At 37.6% G+C, this 18837-nt stretch overlaps 1 protein-coding gene across 4 annotated transcripts in view; it reads left to right on the top strand.

Moving 5' to 3' along the window:
- GABBR2 (gamma-aminobutyric acid type B receptor subunit 2) overlaps positions 1–18837 on the top strand; it is a 487740-nt gene that overhangs the window by 311799 nt on the left and 157104 nt on the right. For all 4 annotated transcript variants that reach the window (XM_009471273.2, XM_087758773.1, XM_087758782.1 and 1 more), the window contains 3 exons: positions 2956–3036; positions 6177–6327; positions 6840–6972. In XM_009471273.2, coding sequence (XP_009469548.2) covers positions 2956–3036; positions 6177–6327; positions 6840–6972 — 365 coding nt within the window. The remainder of the gene's footprint in view (positions 1–2955; positions 3037–6176; positions 6328–6839; positions 6973–18837) is intronic.

Here is an 18837-nt window from a genome sequence, read left to right as displayed (position 1 = left end):
AAATAATGACAGCACTACAGAAAGAAGCCAACACTGTATTCTGAATACTGTGTAAAGCACTTTGTTGGTATATTTATTTGAAGGAGTTCCACTTCCTTCTGTCCTTTTCTTGTTGAACACACAGAGATTTTGACAGGTATGAGCTACATTATGCAAACAGTATACTGACTTGAATAACTCAGAATTTCCAAAGGGAACTTGAGGGAATGGCATATAGAAAAGCAGAGCCTGCAGTCCCATCCTCAGCTACACTGCCGATGCAAGAGAGCAAAGAGCCGTACTGTTGCCTCCTTGCTTCCTTTAATTCATATTTGGAGGTGACTTTGTCACTGGTCACCACTTGTATTTGGGAAACTGAAAACCCAACAGCTGTAGTGGTACTCCTTGCTGGGAGTACAAAAGAGCCCAAAGACTATTTGTGTCTCCTGCTCAGCACCCCTGTAATGGTACTATGATATGGATAGTATATCCTTCTTCTCAATAAAAATATGGTGTATTTCCCTCATAGACTACTTTCCACAATTGTAACTACTTTAAGATATCAGATATCTTTATGGCATTTCTTGACATCAATAAACCTTGGCATGCGCTCTATGAACTGTCCTTTCCAGTTTGTAAGGAACAAGGCACTGATAATGTGGTTCCTAGGTACTAAACACTTTTTTTTTTTTTCCACACTCTTGGGTTTCTAAGTCCAAAAGAGTCTCACTCTTCAAATCAGTCCGCCACAGAAGTTTGTTTCTCTGGACAGCTCTACTGAGCTCCATTCCTGTGAAGGCTAGCTCCTGGTGCCCAGACTAGCTAGTTGTAGGCTGCCTCATCTATATTGCACTACATTGCAGTTACCATCATAGGCACATTCTCAGTGTTACTTCATCTGTAAAGGAAGCCGTGTAAGAATTTATAAATGTTGAAAAGGAATGGCATTGTATGTCACATGAAGCAATGACAGAAAAAGTTTCTCAATTGCAGTACCTTAATCAGTAGACCACAGATTTACGCTCTCTTTTGTGTATGCTTCCCCATGTATTATGTGCTTCTCACATCTAATCTCTTGCCAGTAACTGCTCCATACAGAAATGTTTGTGGAGCAATTAATCTTTTCTCTTTGTTGTTCATGAGAGTTGTCAGATTTTAGCCTGTTGCTGTAAAGCTGTGGCTAAACCAACAGCGGGGTGCGTGTCCTCCCCATTTGGTATAAGTAAATGTTGTGGACTATCTGGCATCTAATGTGCAAATTATGTGTTTGTATGCATCCTGGTGTTTGTCTCTCTTCTTTCTATGTTGTGTTTTGATGCTTTAGATCTACAGGTAATAGCTGTCATGCTACAAATAGAGATGTGAATTGGAAGTGAATTGGTTCAGGTTTTAGCAGTAACCATTTTAGCTTTTAGATGACTAGCTGGAAGAGTTTATTATTTAAGACTGTCAAGGATTTATGCATATATCTATTTCACAGAGAATTTTCAGCCAGTGACAGAAAGTATAAACTTATATTTACTCCTAAGAGTATGTAATGCTATGTGGATGGGCTTTGTGAAACTGCTGCTGGAGACCGGGGGATTATGCTTTTATTCCAAACTAGTCTTAGGATCCCACAAGTGGATCATGCTCATGTGAAAGGCAAATCAGTTTTCAGAACTGGAAACTCCAGCTTTTGATGGGGGTATAGCAAATGCCTAGGTATCTCTGCCAGATTTGCAGCCCAGTCTACAATTCTGTGTAAACAATTGTAACAATAAGAAGTGTGGTTTATGTAAAGAAAACTTTTGCCTCCTGTAAGCTCTCAGATTAGTATTAATCAGCCTGTAGATTTTACTAAAATGGAGCTAGCTGCTCCATTCAGCAGAAGTAAACAGGCACAATCACTTTGAGTGAGAAAGGAGAAAAGGTTAATGTGGAGCTGTTGGGTGAAATACAGTCTTTTCAAATTTGCCATCTAGTTCAAGATCATCAGCTTCCAAAATCAGTGTCACAAATAGGGTCATGATCTCAGAATTTAAATGTAAATTGAGTTGTGCATGCCCAGACATAGAGGCCTGAAAGAAAATTTTTGGCTCTACTGAGCCAGCTCATCAAAGAAAACTTTAGCCAATGCGCCTGTGGTTTACAAGTCTCTGATCAAAATGTAAAAGTTCTAGTGTAAAAGTGATAATTTAGTAAGTTCCTGCACTTCTAAGCCATACCAAAATCCCAACAGAAATAGCAGAAATTAATTGATGCCAGATGTCATCGGAAGGGTGGGACAAATGTGCGCCTGAGATCCACCTACTGTGGCCAAGGCAGCAGCCAAACAAATTAAGCTCCTATATCTGCGTTACTCTACTCCATTGGGCACAAGAAGGCCTAATGTGATGATAGTCCCAAAATAGCAGACGAGAGTAACAGTAAAATTTTAGCTCAAGTGCACACTGGCTTTAATTGTATAACGTAGTATGTTTTGCAGTCAGGGTACTAACGAGTTGTTAATTCCCAGTCAGAATAAGAGATTAGATTCCCAGCATATTTGTTAACTAGCCAGTCTACTCCATATTGGCTGGAGCCTGTCACTACGACTCCCCTGGGAAATATTTCATGAAGCAAGATGTCCTAGTTGTTTAAGTGAGAGTGGAACGTGTGATTTAGCCATGTCTATTCTCCCAGGAAAATGTCCTACACTGTGTGAGCCAGTAAGTAAGTGTGTGATCTTTAAGCTGGAGATGTATGTGCCCAGTAACAACAATTCCCTGATTATGTAAAAGAGTTCTTAAAAATACTTTTTGCATTTCTTTAAAGAATCAAAAATGTTTATTTTAATGTTGTTAGCTGTCTGGCATTCTGCTTTAATAATTCATACATTTCAGGCATATTTCTTTCCCTTTTGACATATTGTCAAAAAAAAGAAGGTAAAATCAGTTAAATAATTGAGAACACGTGAACTGCCATAAACAATCACTCTTGCTTGTTTCTCTGCAGAAAGAAAGGAAGTGAAGGTGGGAGAGTACAATGCTGTGGCTGACAAACTGGAAATAATCAACAACAGCATCAGGTTCCAAGGTAGGAGAGAAAACTGGAAAGAGGTACAGGAATGACATGGAGAACTGTATGTAGTTTGTAAGACTGCATGCTGTTAAAGAACTGTTTTAGGATTTTTAATATCAAAAAGCTGTGACACTGTATAAAGAGAAATGGAACTGATCTATGCTTAAAAAAATAGAAGGAGAATTCTGAAAAGAGAATCGCAACGTTTTTGTATCGTATAATTGTTTTTCATTCCAAGGACCAGGAAAAATTAAAATTTATATGTGTATACAAATGTTCTTTCATATCTCAACAAGCTGCAGATATGTCTTCTATTTCATCTCCACCAACCAATAACGTTCTAATTTCATCCCCGTTTCCCACTCTGCCAGTTCATCTCACCTGAAGGATGCTCTCATGTGCTATGTTTGCACAATCAAGAAGGAGGTGGTTGTTTTTCTTTGGGAGGTGTCTGTTAGGCAATTAGAAAATAAGGTTTCAAAATATCAAGGCTAGCTTTAAGATGGCCCATGTGAAACAGGGCTAGGGAGGGTGTTCAGCCCAGCAGCACTCCCAACAGCAGGCATACAGCCTGTGTTGCTGTATCTCACAGGTTTTTTTCCCCAGGCTGCTCCAAAGTTAACACGGGGACTTCCTCTGCCCTCACAGCAGCTGGGGTGTGGGCATGCCCACGCCTTTCTGAATATGTCATCATGGCAGCCCGATGTCAGCTGAAATGAATTTTTAAGGGACTCTACCACTGAGTATAAACATATACATTCTTTTTAAAGCTAATAATTAAGATTTAATCTTGAGCTCTGCTATGGTGCAATTCAGTAATGGGAGTAAATAAGGTCAGCTTCATGAGAGCCATGTGATTTCCCCTGGGAGTGCTGGATGAGTATCAAGCTGCTGTATCCCGTGCTCCACTACACCTGCCTCCAGTGTCCCAACACTCAAGGTTTACATGAGCATGACTGGAGTATCACTGCAGTGATCCAACCCATGACTGCTCATCCGTCTGCTGGAGCTTTCCAGCTTTTCTTTTGGTATCATTTGCTGGACTTAAAAGAGCACAGTTACAGGTACTTCTCACAGCTGTCTGGAGAATGAGGCTTTGGAAATTAAGAGTACAGAATCTGTCCCGGTTGCCAAAGTCAGGGACCCAGCAGATTATTTTTGCTGCAAGGAGGAACGGATGATGTAGTTGAATACTGATTCAATACCATTAATTTCCAGAGAAAATATGCAAGTTGAAACAGGTAACAGGAGACAGGTTTTGTTCATAACTCCATGCCTTTATGGATAGTAGATGATGGGAAAAATTCTCTTTTCAGACTTTTTTCAGGATCAGACTCCTAGTTCTTGTTCTGACTGCATCTGGTGTTCCTTCCACACATAGCCTGTCTTAGATTTGTCTTAAGATACATAATGTGACTCACAGTGAACCTTCTCCATTTACACACCTTAATTTTTCATTGAGGTGGTCATGTATATGGTGTGGAGGACGCTGTTGTTACATCTTCCAGGCAGTACAAAAAACTTAGTAACTTTAAGTATTTGAAATGAAGAGTAGTAAATATAGCCCTGTTTAAACCATTGCATAAAATTGCATATAAGAGAACAATAATTGATAATATTAGAAGCAACAGAATTGAATGGCCATTGCACAAATAAGAAAATACATTTTATAGAATCACTGGTTGCTTATATTTAATAAATACAAATTGTCAATATACTCTGTATATTTTAGATACAGCAGGGTGGGTTTTTTTCTTTAATATTAGTTCTTTTAATTCAGGCATGTGCTTTATTGTATTTTTGGCTTGTTACTTGTTGCCTCATTTTGTGAAGTGTCATGCACTGTAAATGCATGCTCTGAGGTGGGCAGGGAAAAAGGGGAAAATCTCAGGTACTTTTCTTCAATATCAAATCAGCAAATGGCCCCTTGACTGTCACTTTATTGTGATGACCTGAAAGGAAATTTTTTTGCAGAAATGTTGGGCATAAAGATCAAAGGATAGCAAGTTTCCACTGTCTGAATTGTTTCACCTTAACTGGTATGGCTAACATTCTGTCTACCTGTACAAAGCCTTGAATATTCTTCTAGGTGCAAAGCAGAAGAGTGGACGTGAAATTTAGCTATGGCAGCTGCTAGTCAGTTATTTACAGCTCTGTGATCAGCGAGTCCACAGAGCTCTGCCTGTGCAGATGTTTTGTGAAATGAAGCTGCTCCGCCCTGTGCGGTCGCTCTCGCAGCCCCACGGAGAGCTGATGTGAAAGGACAGGCTCAGGCAACCTAGGGCACACAAATCCCTTTCTGAAGGAAGGCAGTGATGCAAAAGGCCTTTTGCCAATCCCCTGTAGCAAGGAAAAATTTAGTAAGCAGGTAAAATGGAGTGTGGGGAGTAGGTAATGCAGAGCTTTATTGCAGTTGTTGGAAAGTAATTCTTCTCATTAAACTGAGAAGCCTTTAATTAGTGGAACTATATGTCTATCAAGCACATGGCTTTAAACATAGTTTTTAAGTTCAGACATTCAAGTCCACATCTGCAGGGATTTGCAAAGTGGGTCTGTCCCTATAAAAACTTTGCTATCCATTTTTCCCTGTTGTTCCATTCCGTAGAGTCCTGAGGGCACCAGCAGCCCTGCCTCCCCCCCGTCCTGGGGCTTCCCCCACTCTGCCCACAGCCCAAGACCCCATTTCAGCCCCCCGGGGCTGTCAGTCCCTGCCCCACTGATGCCACACCAAGGCTGGTCTCCAGCTGTGGTACGTATCTAGACAGGCCGTTTGAATTTGCCCTGGTGATGATGACAATATGTCACTTTTTTCAGGAAAGCTTAACTTCCTGGTAACCTTCACAGTCATAGCATGCATTTTAGTGTTTATTTACACTTTAAAATGAGGATAGTTACCATATATTTTATGGGGTTCTACATTAAGGTTTTGTTGTGTTTTTTCTTCCAAAGAGGATGTTTACCTGCTTCAGAAATACAAACCTTCTTGTCAATCAATGTGACTAACATATGTCTGTCAAAGTCAATGACTTAATCAGCTACTGATGTGGTTCACAGTTGCTAAATCTGCCAAATTGAGGTATAGTACTCAGGAGAGGCAAATTTTCTTACAGAAATTCTACATCTGGCTGAGCCTTTTTTTCTTCTTGTAATTCTAGGCCTTGAGCCTCCAAAGGACAAAACAATTATACAAGAGGAGCTACGCAAGATCTCCCTGCCTCTCTACAGCATCCTCTCTGCCCTCACCATCCTAGGAATGATAATGGCCAGTGCTTTCTTGTTCTTCAACATCAAAAACAGAAATCAGAAGTAAGGCATTCATGTTACTTCTGTCACTACATCTTTGGTATTTAAATGTCATGTTTGTAGAGTCTGTCATCTATCTATCTATCTATCTATCTATCTATCTATCTATATATAAGGAAAATGTTAAAACTGTGGAAGGACAGTATTTTAGAACTATTTAATTGAAATCACTGTAATATATTCACATTGAAACAGATTGTCTGTCTGTTAAGATGAATTCTTTTATATTGTCTGGAAAGTGTAATTTTTGTATTTATGTTTGACTGTCTGCTATTAACATTAACCCTAGCTAATTAATCCATCAGTAAAATAGAAGGTCTTTTTACTAAACATTCAAAAACCTGAAACAATGCTAGACTTCATAAAACAGCAAATAGTGTGCATGCCTATAGATTTCATGGAGTTATACAAGAAGGGTTATCTGTTTGCCTGGTTACAAAAAGCTCTTCTTTATTGCTCTAATAGCCTAGCAGTAATCCTTTCCTCTTTAATGCACTATCACCTTTTGTCCATAGACTAATAAAGATGTCCAGTCCCTACATGAACAACCTTATTATCCTTGGAGGGATGCTTTCTTACGCATCTATTTTTCTTTTTGGTCTTGATGGATCCTTTGTCTCCGAAAAGACATTTGAGACACTTTGCACAGTAAGTAATTCCATATATTCTAGTTAAAGATAGTCTTGCAGAAAGCTCTGCAAGATATGCAAACAGAAATGTTCAGCAGTTGGATGTCTCATTCCATTAAATTACTGATTCTCTTAGTTCTTTCCTGAGATATTTTCTGGGACCAAATTCTGAAACATACATAAAGCTATATTATTATTAGTGAAAGCTTCAGGTGCATCGAGATTTGGCCTCAGACTAAAAGAGTAGACATACTTTTTTGTTTTGAAATTATATATATGAAGATGATTCATTAAAGGCTGTGTTTGTAGCATGACAACTAGCAATACCTGTGAAGTTACTATGTTTTCTTTATAGATTCCATATTACTTTATGCTTCATGACTGCTGCTTGTTCAGGTCTTTTTACTCAGTCTTTTTGGCTCAATCATCTCCAAAGATTCCTACTACTGTTTCCAGGCTAGACTATAGACTCACACAAGCCTAGATCCACGTAGAATATATTCTAGTTAAATCAAAATAAGCAACTCTGAAATATGTCCACCTAGAAGCTTGTAATGTCTTAACTGCTTACTGTAACAAGGATGTTTCTACGGTTTGGATTTGCTGCATGAACTGATAGGGGGTTTTGGCTGCTATTGCTTTTTGGCTGCTATTGGAAGCTGATTGCATACTGCAACCAGGCACCAATTCTGACTATGGTATGTTCTCAGCTCCAGTGTTAGAATAATTTCTGTGACTAACAGCAGCGTCATTATATAGTAGCTAGGCTTCCATGCAAAATTTTCAATATTGCTTGTCATGAATTATCTCGTAGAAATCCTGCTTTGGCAACAAACTGGAAAGGTTTAAAATGTGAGGACCAAAGACTCAAATACTTTCTCTTACCGTTGCCTACAGTAGTCTTCTACTTTTGTCAGTGCATTGTCATAATCATTAGTATTAGGTGATGCACTCAACCCTTTTAAACGGAGGCTTCCAAACTAAATTCTGGGAGAAGCTTGACTTACAGAATTGTGCTCTTCAGAGGACATTGCAAAGAAAGGGAAAGAACTTCACTGCAAGGATATTCCTTCCACAACCAATACAACTAGCATATAAATTTATCAAATATTTTCTCCTCAAAAAATCCTAAGACTATGCTTTGTCCATTGCCTGAGAATATCAGACTTACTCAGGAGTTATCCTCACTATGTTTTTGATCCTTCAGGTCTCTAGAAAGATGGAGTTCACAGCACCTTTGTTTAGGAGTCTTAATTTCTGATGTCATCACTGGAGAGAGATAAACTTTACTTCCAGAGAATAATTCAAAGCATGAAAGTTGGGTGGCTAAAGCTAGATGGTGCAGATACTTCCCAATATTTCAACTTAAATCCTCCATACTGGCTAAAACCATTACAGAAGTGAAATATCATGTGACTTGTTCAGTGATACCATTTCAAAACACTGGAGACATCTTTAGTACATGTCAAGATGCACTAGAACATATAGTGTAGTTGAACATATAGGATTTTCTGGGCAAGGTCTTAGCTTCCTTAGTTGGGCCTGGACACAGCTGTGTTTTAGACACCTAAACGTTAGCAGCAAAAGAAAGGAGAAGGAGAGAATATCCAGTCTTCCTACAGCTAGAGTGCAAGTTGTCTACATAGCTAGTAAAAAGAGGTGCCTCAAAGACTTCAAAATCCTGTTCACCTCTCCCAAACTAAGTATATAACTCCCTGAATACATAGGGGCCAATAGGAAGTGGGAGAAGCCAGCACCCATTTTTTATCCAGCAGTTATGCCTTTTTGTGAACTAGCTTCTAATGGAGCAGAAGTGTCATTAGGAAGCCAGTTGTTGATGTCAATCCCCATTCTTTTCTCACCCTCCGTTGCAGACGAATCTAGTGGCAGGAGGTGCAAATTTTAGGTCCTAATGTCCCCTCAGCCTTTAGAGGCTTGTATTCAGAGCTCCTGACTTCACTGCCAGGCTGTAGGCCATTGTATGAGTAGTCTACAACTCTCCTCTTGAAGCAGCCAAGCATTGCTGAACAGAAGGAAAGAAAGTGGGAACCAAAGGTACAGCACGAAGCTGTTCTAGGGAACAGGTTTCCATCCAGATTTAGCTATATAAAACTAATTTTAAGTCCTCCTTTAAATGTGAAACAGCTGAGTCTTAGCTCTGAAAAATGAACCAACATCCAAAATCCTGTGTCTCTGAGCTAGAACACTTCAGCTAACTGATTCTTCTCTAATTTGCCTCTCAAAATGTAACCACTACTCTCATATTCTAAATGCAACAAAATTTAAGTGAGGGCTGCTTTGTTCTGTTTTATCTTACATATCTCTTTCTTTTTCAGTATGTATCTGTCACATTATATTAAGTCTGTTTGTCTGCCTGCCATAGAGGGAAATATCTGGACAGGCACTTGAATAAGTTTACTTTACTTAACTGACCAATAAAAGAAGGGGGTAGGGGACAATACCGTGTTTTTAAAGCCAAACTTTGATTAAGAAGTATCGCCACATGCCTTAAACAGAGAATTTTATTTTTTTTTTAACATAGTTACATTTTATATCAACAGAGCAGAGCTTGTGAGATTTCTCCTGTCTTGGCTTTCAAGGTTTTCAATCCAGTACAGAAACATTTACGACTTGCAGGTCAGTCAGGGATTAGTATTACAATCACGGATGCAAGAAATCCTTCAGAAGCAACTTATCAGGAAATTTTTTTCCAAACTCTGCTCATTAAAACAAGTCTTACAAAATTTCCTCCTCCAATTATAATTTTTTCAATGGGATAGCTTATGCTTCTCTTAGAAATCATCTTTACATGGTCACCATTGACTGTGGCAATGCACTTTCCCTGTATCTAGAAAATTCTGAATTGATAAATATGGGAAACAAACGCGCTTTTCTGTTCAGTAACTCTTCTGTCTCTCCTCCTTTCCCCCCAAAACATCCCCTAAGTGCTGCATACAGCACGTACATTTGGCGCCATGTCATGGACATTCATCTTTCCATATGGGCAATATGCTTAGTGGTTTCATAAGGACTAATTACAGATACCAGTTCTTATGGGATCAGTCCAGTACAAATTTCTCTTGATCATCCATTTCCCTGGAAATGCATGATTTTGATTACCCATTCTAGCCATATTAGAGATTAGTTTTAAATTCTGATTTTATGCAGGACTGTGACTTAGTCTTTAAAAGAACTAGCTACAATGGAGTGTGATCATAAAAAGCCATTGAGCAAAACCCATGTGGATATAACTATAACAACTGCATCCCAGGCACAGAGAACAGTCATGTCAGTGGAGGGGGTTTTGTAGGGAAGTAAAAATTTTGATTTAGCCTTTATAAGCACATGCAAAACTAAGAAGCTGTCATTAGTGTTATCCCCTCTCTAAGCCAAGTAATCACCCTCTTTGTCTTCCATATTTCAAATGTGATTAGATCTCACCAGAGCAGCAGTATATACATGATAGCAAATTTATTTATTTAGGTATGTTTTATATGGTTTCTGTAAGAATTCTGTCTTACAGTTTCATTTTCTGATAACTTTTTGACACCACTTACAGAAGGTCCTTAAATACTCCTGAGTATACCCACAAAATTCAGGAAAAATGCTTTCCAAATTGTAGGTATTACATTCCAAATCTGTTGTGTATGCTTCCTCTATAGCACAGTGTTTGTAGCATTGTTTGGAGGGTGAAGTGCTTTGCAATCTCTGGTCTTTTCTGGCTTTTCTACAACCTACATCTGCATATGGCATATGTTTTACACTGTAATATTCCAAGGACACTGAAACATGATACAAAATTACACCAGTAACACCTGAAAATTTCAAAGGATTTCTTTGATAAGTTGTACCACTCTTTTCCACTCTGTAAGGCACTGGCTGCGGGAGGATGTGGTATATAAGTCAATATGCTGAAACACAGAACCAAGTGTTAAATGTATTTGAGCATCAGCAAAGCACTTTAGACATGTGGTCAAATAATTTGCTGAATAGGAATATTATGTAAGTCTTTGAAAGTACATAGTTTTGACTGTGTGCTAGAATAGGTAATTGGTTCCCAAACTAACTCGTTTTTACCTTGGTATACCCATTTTCTATGGAAAAGTAATGAAGTATTTTTAAATACCTAATAATTAGTGTTCTTATGGTAAGAATTCATAATACCAAACGTAGCATTATTTAGTTTCATGTCATAATTAGAGACTAGATGTCATGTTGTAAAACTCCAGTTACATGGAATTAAATCTGTCCAAAGCAGTGAATTCTGAGAAAGTGGCCAGTGTATTATAGAACCGTCAGATCATGTCTTACTTAATAGCAACTTTATCGGTTGTACAGAAAAAGGAAAAGCAATACAATATTTCATTAAATGTATATGTATGCCAAAGTGGAAAGTGCTTCAGATAAGAGGGAAAGAGAGAGAATGAGAACGTTTTATCTTTGTTTTTAATCTTAGAATTACCATGGTATCATAGCAAAAAAGAAGTTAGAAGTAAGGGTGTGAAACGAGATGTGATGCCAACTGGAAAAATGCAAGCAAGTGGAAAAATAATTGAAATCATTCATTATATGGAAGAGAGACACTCAAAATTAGCAATGCCAGTGACATATCCTATGAATAGAGTTTAAGCTGACATACTAAATAGAGATACTTAAAATAGAGAGAATATTAGATATGGTCATAACGTTTAGACTTCTGTAATATGTTCTACTGAGAATTTCACGCTTTACACTTAAGATGAGTAATGTCTTTGCAAGTTGGAACTGCTATGGGAAGAAAGGCTACTATGGCCCTAAGGAGAAGCATAGTCTCCTCTTCTCTGTTATGCATCTCCCTCAAGTAGGCAAATAAAATGATGCTCATATTCTCTGGATATAACTGACCAGGTTGGGGCTGAAAAGGAGGTTGTTTTAAGTACTCCAGGTTGCAGTAAAATGCCCATAGTCTCAACCCAGAAAGGTCTGGTGTATTAGGTAGTAGTAGACTGAAAAGCTCTGCTTCTCCTCAGTCCTGGTAGTCCTGATGTATTGCAGCACTTTCTCCTAGACAGTGTGCTGTGTTGGGCGATTGGAGTGATAGGAAAAGGACAAATGATCTGTTTGGAATAGTTCAATACAGGATTCATGCTGTTCTGGAAGATATCTGTTCTGGAGATAGCAATTGTCTTCCAATCTCCTTTACACTCCAGAGTTCTGCAACAGTGGTACATCAAAGATAAGAGGATCTAAGTCTTGAGACTTACACAGTCACTAAAATTAAGCATGCTTTATCTTTTTTATCTCATTAATTAGCATAATTGATATGAATTGCCAGAACCAGGCAGATAGTCTGTGATTCCTGGTGATCTCACTGAACCCTGTCAGTGTTTCGCCTTGGATAAAGTATGAAGATTTTTGCACCCCTGTGGTGTTCAACGGTGCCCTCATCCATCCCAGGTTGTTCTCAGGCTTTCAGATTTCAGTCAGTTGCCCTCAGCCATTGTGCAGGCATTTGGAAACAGGCTTCATACAGAAAGAAGGAACCAAACAGTGGGGTGGGGTGGAGAGACAGAGAGAGAGAAGCAAAGAGTAGAGATACCACTGATAAAGTCCAGCTACCTACTGCAGTGTGTGTGACTATCCGGACTTTGTGTTTTTCTCAATCAGACAACTGGAGATCATGTACATTCATGGCAACAGTAGATATTATAGATCTTATCTTCTCAAAGGTGTACTTTAAAATGTGACCTTTAAATGTATTCAGATCTTCAGAAGCACTTAGGGTTTTCCGGCTAATGTTATTCTTAATTATGAATCGTGAACACTTGAAATCTGGCTCTGTGTCTTGTAGAAATGTGAAAGGCAGGTTTTGTTCTTTTTTCCTAATTTTTCATAGTCATATGTCTGCCCCACTGGGAGAACAGCTAGGTATGGTGGAACTCCATGCTCCACATTGCACCTTTTCTTGGGCAACTCTGAACCTGCACAAGGTGAGGATTGCAGGGTAGTATAAGAGTGGAGAGACATCCTGAAAACCACATCTGTTTGATGACTGAGAGAATGCAGTGAGGAGCAGGGAGGAAAAGCCAGGTGTGAGAGGTTATGGAATGGGTTCCTAGGGATGCGGGGAGGCTGCAGGGTGAAGGAGATGCTAGGCAATTTGCTAAAACTCTGAAAGCTGTGGAGTTGGCCGAGAGCAGCTCTGAAAGCAGGGACTTGCCTTTAATGGTAAAGCAGGAAGAGGGAGAAGATGTATGAACCTTCTGTCTATATATTTATTTCTGCTTTGTCTATTTATTGATTTCTGCAGGACTAGACCCTGTGCTACCAAATAGCATCTAGCCTTGATATTTGGTTAGTAGTTGGTGATGTGCTCCTTATTCATACCCTTTATGCTCTTCAGGCATTGCCATAGGTATTGGGGTTTTCTTCCCCCCTTTGGACTTTATATTTGCGTAATTCTTTTCCTCAAATTGTTTAATTTTGGCCAGGAATTAAACAAACAACAGATAGACACTCAGCTCCTACTGAACTGCAAAAGGATTTGGACCTCTTATCCATTTCTTTGTCTCTGGAAACCATAGCCTTTGTTTGTATTTTTAGTCTGGCTTTTTTCATTTTGCATGTATTCTTTAGTTTATTTCCTACTTAATTGTTTAGCTGTTAATTTTAATCTCCCTTTTCTGTATAATCACTTCCATAATTGTCCTCACTGTCGTTCAGTCTGAGACTGATCTCACTCCTATTTAATTCAAAGGCAATTCTGTTACTGAGTTTAACATGAGCCTGATCAGCTTCTATTTTAGTAAATGACATTTTCTTGGGGGGAAAAAAAAAGTAGAGACAAAAGTTACAAGGCTGAATAGATCCTTGAAACAAAATTATTTCATATGCTGAAGCAAATACACCACAACCTTGCCAGAGATTTATTAAGGTACTATTTTTAGAACATTTTGCCTTTCCTTCAGTAGGACAACAGCCAGATTTTAAAGCCCCGTCACAGAATCAGGAGCAATTGTAATATCTTTTACACTACCCCTGGATTAATTCTGAAAAATAGTCTGAAATATATTAAGAAATCACTACAGGAGATCTCACAGCACGTGAAGAACCACTGTACTTAATTTATGTGAAAACAGCAGGATTAAATTCTCTAATGTTATTGCCACTTACGTTTTACAAGAACTGTGCTGGTGCCACACAAATTCTAAAGAATGAGTTAAAAGTCATGAACACGTGTCAAACAATGTTTGATATAAATGAGAAAAGTATCATTCAAATGGATTAACTCATTCTTTGGGGCCTGCCTGTGCTCACATTGGGGATTTTGCCATGGTTAACAGAAGCATGATCAAGCCCCAGTGAAAACTTGTTGAGCTGACACACTTTGGTTCATCATAATTATCCTTTATGTCCCCAGTTTGCCAAGAAAAATAGAAGGTGCTTAATTTTCAGCTCATGAGTATTCCACAGAAATCAACAGAATTGTCTACTTAAAGATAATTGTGCTCTCCAGGGCTAAACTCACAACATGGTTTATTCTTGTGTTTGTCACTTTTAAGTGCCTAAGTCTCATACTAAGATGCCACCAAGCTGCTCCACACTAATGTTCAGCTGCAGCCTAACCCTGTGGGCACTGCACCTTCCAACCTGGTGCATGTGCAAAACTGGCTAATTATTGATATTCCCAAAATGAATCAGTCTGAGTCTCATAAACTAAGCTAGAGAGTATCTGGAGTGCCAAGTCCTGTGAAAGATTCAAAACTTTTTATTTAAAAGAAACCATTAAAATTCAGGTCTTGAAATGGTAAAAATGATGCTTTCAGGAATATTAAATCTGAGTGATTCCTCTGCAGGAACATAATCTAATGTTTTGCCAGCTGAAGAAGAATTGTTAAAGAACCAAGCTGTTTCACTATCCTATTCCAATAACTGTTATTAAAAAAAAAAAAAAGTCATCATTTGGAGAGGAGATAAGAAGTTTGTAGCTTTTTATGGAACACATGGAAGTTCTTTGTGCTGATGTTTGGTTTTCTTTATTCTTCATTCTGAGTCTTCAATCCCATCATCTTGTTGTTTGCTTGATATTGATAACTGGATAAGTGTAGCAAATTTGAAGCTGCAACACAAAAAAAGAGAACATGTAGTATATTCAGTTCAGAAGGTTGTCATTTTTTTTTTCTTTCAACTTAACAGAGGAGTAAAATACATCATTTTCCTGATCAACTGCATTTGAAATTTTTATTATTGCTTTCACGAGCTCAATACCTTCACAGGCATTCCTTGTCATTTCATGAATGTGTGGGCTTCTGAATGCATATGCAGTAGTGGTCAAATATGGGAAAATAATGGAACTTCTTTAGTGGAACTTTTTACCTTTCATCAACTCAGTCCATGTTCCAAGATAACCTTATTTTATAATTTCATATAGAATTGTAGTTGTATTAAAATGAATTATTTAAAATAAATTCAAATAATATTGTTGTTTATCTGAAAGTTAACAGTACCTAAAGTAGTGTTTTTGTTTGTAAGATTCATTCTTAAAGTATATAAACAAGGAGAGACTTTTACTTCTTTGTTCAGGATGTTTCTGATGCTTTCACCACTTACTGATTTCCCCTTACTAACTCATCCTTCACAATTAGATGGCTCCTTTTATTAATAATAAGTTGTAATATCAAATAACTTTGTAGGTCTGTTACACATAGTAACCACTTCACCATTCACATAACAAGATGATGAGAAAGGTAGAGATAGATTTGTGAGAAGATATCAAATAGCAGCATTCAAAACGTAGGCTAGCTAGCTAAAGCTCAAGGTTGAGAGGAAATATGATTCAAATGGAAGCAACTTTATATAAGGCTGTTAAGCTATCAATGCTTACTATATGATGGAAGAATAGTCTTAAAAAAATAAAAGATCTTTAGCACCTTATGGATAGGTTTAAAACGGAGGCTTTTTGTTGCAAAGAGAAGTTGAAAAGAAATGCTCCTACAAGATGTAAGGAGCATCTTGTTCATAAATGCAGTGACTCTTTAGTTGAACCTTACAACATTTGTTTAAACATTAGTATTTGACAAAGGTGGATTTTTGTTTGTTTTAAATAAACATCATATCTGTTCCAAGTTTGGAAAATGAACCAGAATGGTCTGTTTCTTTGTGGAGACACTTTCAGTGTTTAGTGGTTGTCAAATATGCATCCACTAAATAAATGATTTCTATCTTTTTTAGCTATCACAAGTAATGCAACTGTAAGAGCTTCGATCAAGTAATTTATAAAAAGCACAAATTCCAATCATGGGTGCATACATAGTATTTTCAAAAATAGACCCTGAACGAAAATAGTGCAGGAAGTATAAAGAAAAGAGAATTAGGAAGGTGCATTTTAGTGTCTGCATAGACATACTTGATTGTTGTATACCAAACAATATTATCACCTTTGACACTTGCGAGTTGTCTTTGAATGATAGAAAAAAAAATTTTAGGAGATATTCAATTAGTCAAAACATCTTATTCAAAAAAAGAAGTAACGAAGAAATATAAGCAGATAATTGAAGGTATATCCTAAAATTCAGTGAAGGCTTGAGGAATTTTGTAATGACCTAACCTTTTAAGAAAAAGATAAGCAGCAGCTATTTTTACAAATTATCCTTCTGTAGGAGCATAGGAATGTTTTCAGGTTTTGTGTCTAGCTTGGAGTAGGTATTTGAATGCAAGTTTCCCATCTTCTAAGGAGGTGCCTTTCCTGTTCGTTTGGTGGGTACTGGGGGGAGGGTGATCTTCCTCAGCCTCTTCTGTCAAAACGCATCATTAAAAACTTCTAACATGAGAGAATTACTGATTGATTGTGTAACATCATGGTCATGCTCTCCAATTATTGGTATTATTGGTGTTATTTTTATCATATTCTTTCAGATGAGTGGGGTTTGGAGGTATAATATATTTAGGAATATAAATGGGCAGATATATGAATTTCAGAGGCTTTTGCTGTTTTCTAAATTTTTCATTTTGCTGTCTGCATTAGTGAATTATAGCAGAGAAATTTGAGGTAATTTTCTTCAAAATTAAAAATTTATTTTCATCTGAAACTTATCATCTCATTCTTAGCAGCAGCTATCTCATTTTGACAAAATCTCCTGATATGTTTAAACCAGAATGTTTCCAATATAGCTAATAGTTATATTATTCCAATTTTCATAATACAGATTAGGAATACATAAAACTTTTTGAACCAAACATGATAAAAATAACATTTTTCTGTATATCGAGTTAGAAATATATTATGAGCATAATTGAATTTATTACTATTCCCAAGAGGCAATTACTGTTTCAGTGAGAACAAAACAGAGTCTTATTAGAGACATGAAAATACCATGTATCTGTTTGCCAAATATATCACTAAACTGTACACAAAAGAGCTGAATACTTATTAATAGCAGCAAAAAGATTGAATACTAAGAATGGTTATCAGAGCTCAGTTGATGTGAAGTCAAAAAAAGATGTAACTGGCTGATATGAACATGTTGATATGAAACGTATTTTTTAAATCACTCAGAATTGATCTAACTGTGGTTTTACTGAAGTTATTAGCATAATCACAGAATCATAGAATCATAGAATGCTTTGGGATGGAAGGGACCTTTAGAGGTCATCTAGTCCAACCCCCTGCAATTGACAAGGCCATCTTCCACTAGATCAGGTTCCTCAGAGCCCCATCCCGCCTGTCCTTGACTGTTTCCAAGGATGGGACATCTACCACCTCTGTGGGCAGCCCATTCCAGTGTTTCACCACTCTCATTGTGAAAAATTTTTTCCTTGTGTTTAGTCTAAATCTACCCTCCTTTAGTTTAAAACCATTACCCCTTGTCCTGTTGCAGCTGGCCTTGCTAAAAAGACTATCCCTATCTTTCTTGTAGGCCCCCTTTAAGTATTGAAAATGTATGATAATGGATAACGAGCAAAGACTTGAAAAAACATTTAAGTTGAAAATATTACTTTGCTGACCTAAATATCTATCCCCATTTTTTTGGTTATAGGTTTCTTTTTCAATACTGCATTTAAGAAAGTCACAAAGTTGCACAACTCACGTGGTTTGAATCTAATCACAGTCAGTTTGCTGATTTTATTAATATCAAGATTAACCAGCAGTCAGTATGAACTGTATGTTCAGAGTCAATATCAGCAATGCAACAGATAAACCGCATTATATGCTAACAAAATGTTAATATATACACACAAATATCTAAACAGTCTTCTATATGTAATCCCAATGTTTTCTAATAAACGCACACACTGAGTTACACGCAGACACCTGCTGCTCACAGGATGCATGGGTTACCAGCACACACTTTCTTCTGGGAGTGCAGGTTCCCCTATACACACCTGTCCTGTAGGAGATGTGGGCTCTCTGCCTTTATGTGTATCTCTGCAACCTGGTAATGCCCATGCCAGTGAGACAGCACCCCCTGAGTTCACATTTGCACACGAGGTCTGTGTCCTTACGTGGTGCAGTGCTATCAGTTTGGGGCGTATGTCCTCTCAGACAGTTTTGGGTGTCCATTTGCATACACTCCTCTTTGCCAAAAGCCAAGGTGCCTGTTCTGTATGTACTTTTCTGTCACTAATTCACCATTATTGACCATATCTTATTTATTTATTTATTTATTTATTTATTTTAAGGAACTGTAGTCATTTTATGTCTCTTTTTGCTTTATCAACATTTTTGAGTAAGCCATATCTTTTTTTTTTTTCTTTTCTGCCTTGATACACAGTCACTAATGTTTACTAAAAGTTAGAATTTCTATTCTACAGAAAATTTAGGGAAAAAAAGAATCACATTTTGAATACAAAAATGGAAATTCTGAAGATATTTGGAAAGGCAAAAACTAAATAACATGTATTTAGC

Source organism: Nipponia nippon, unplaced genomic scaffold (genome assembly GCF_047370975.1).
Source record: "Nipponia nippon isolate SJK-2023a ecotype South Korea unplaced genomic scaffold, ASM4737097v1 scaffold_1, whole genome shotgun sequence".
Classification (NCBI taxonomy): Eukaryota; Metazoa; Chordata; class Aves; order Pelecaniformes; family Threskiornithidae; genus Nipponia; species Nipponia nippon.
This window is presented reverse-complemented; position numbering and strand designations above follow the sequence as displayed.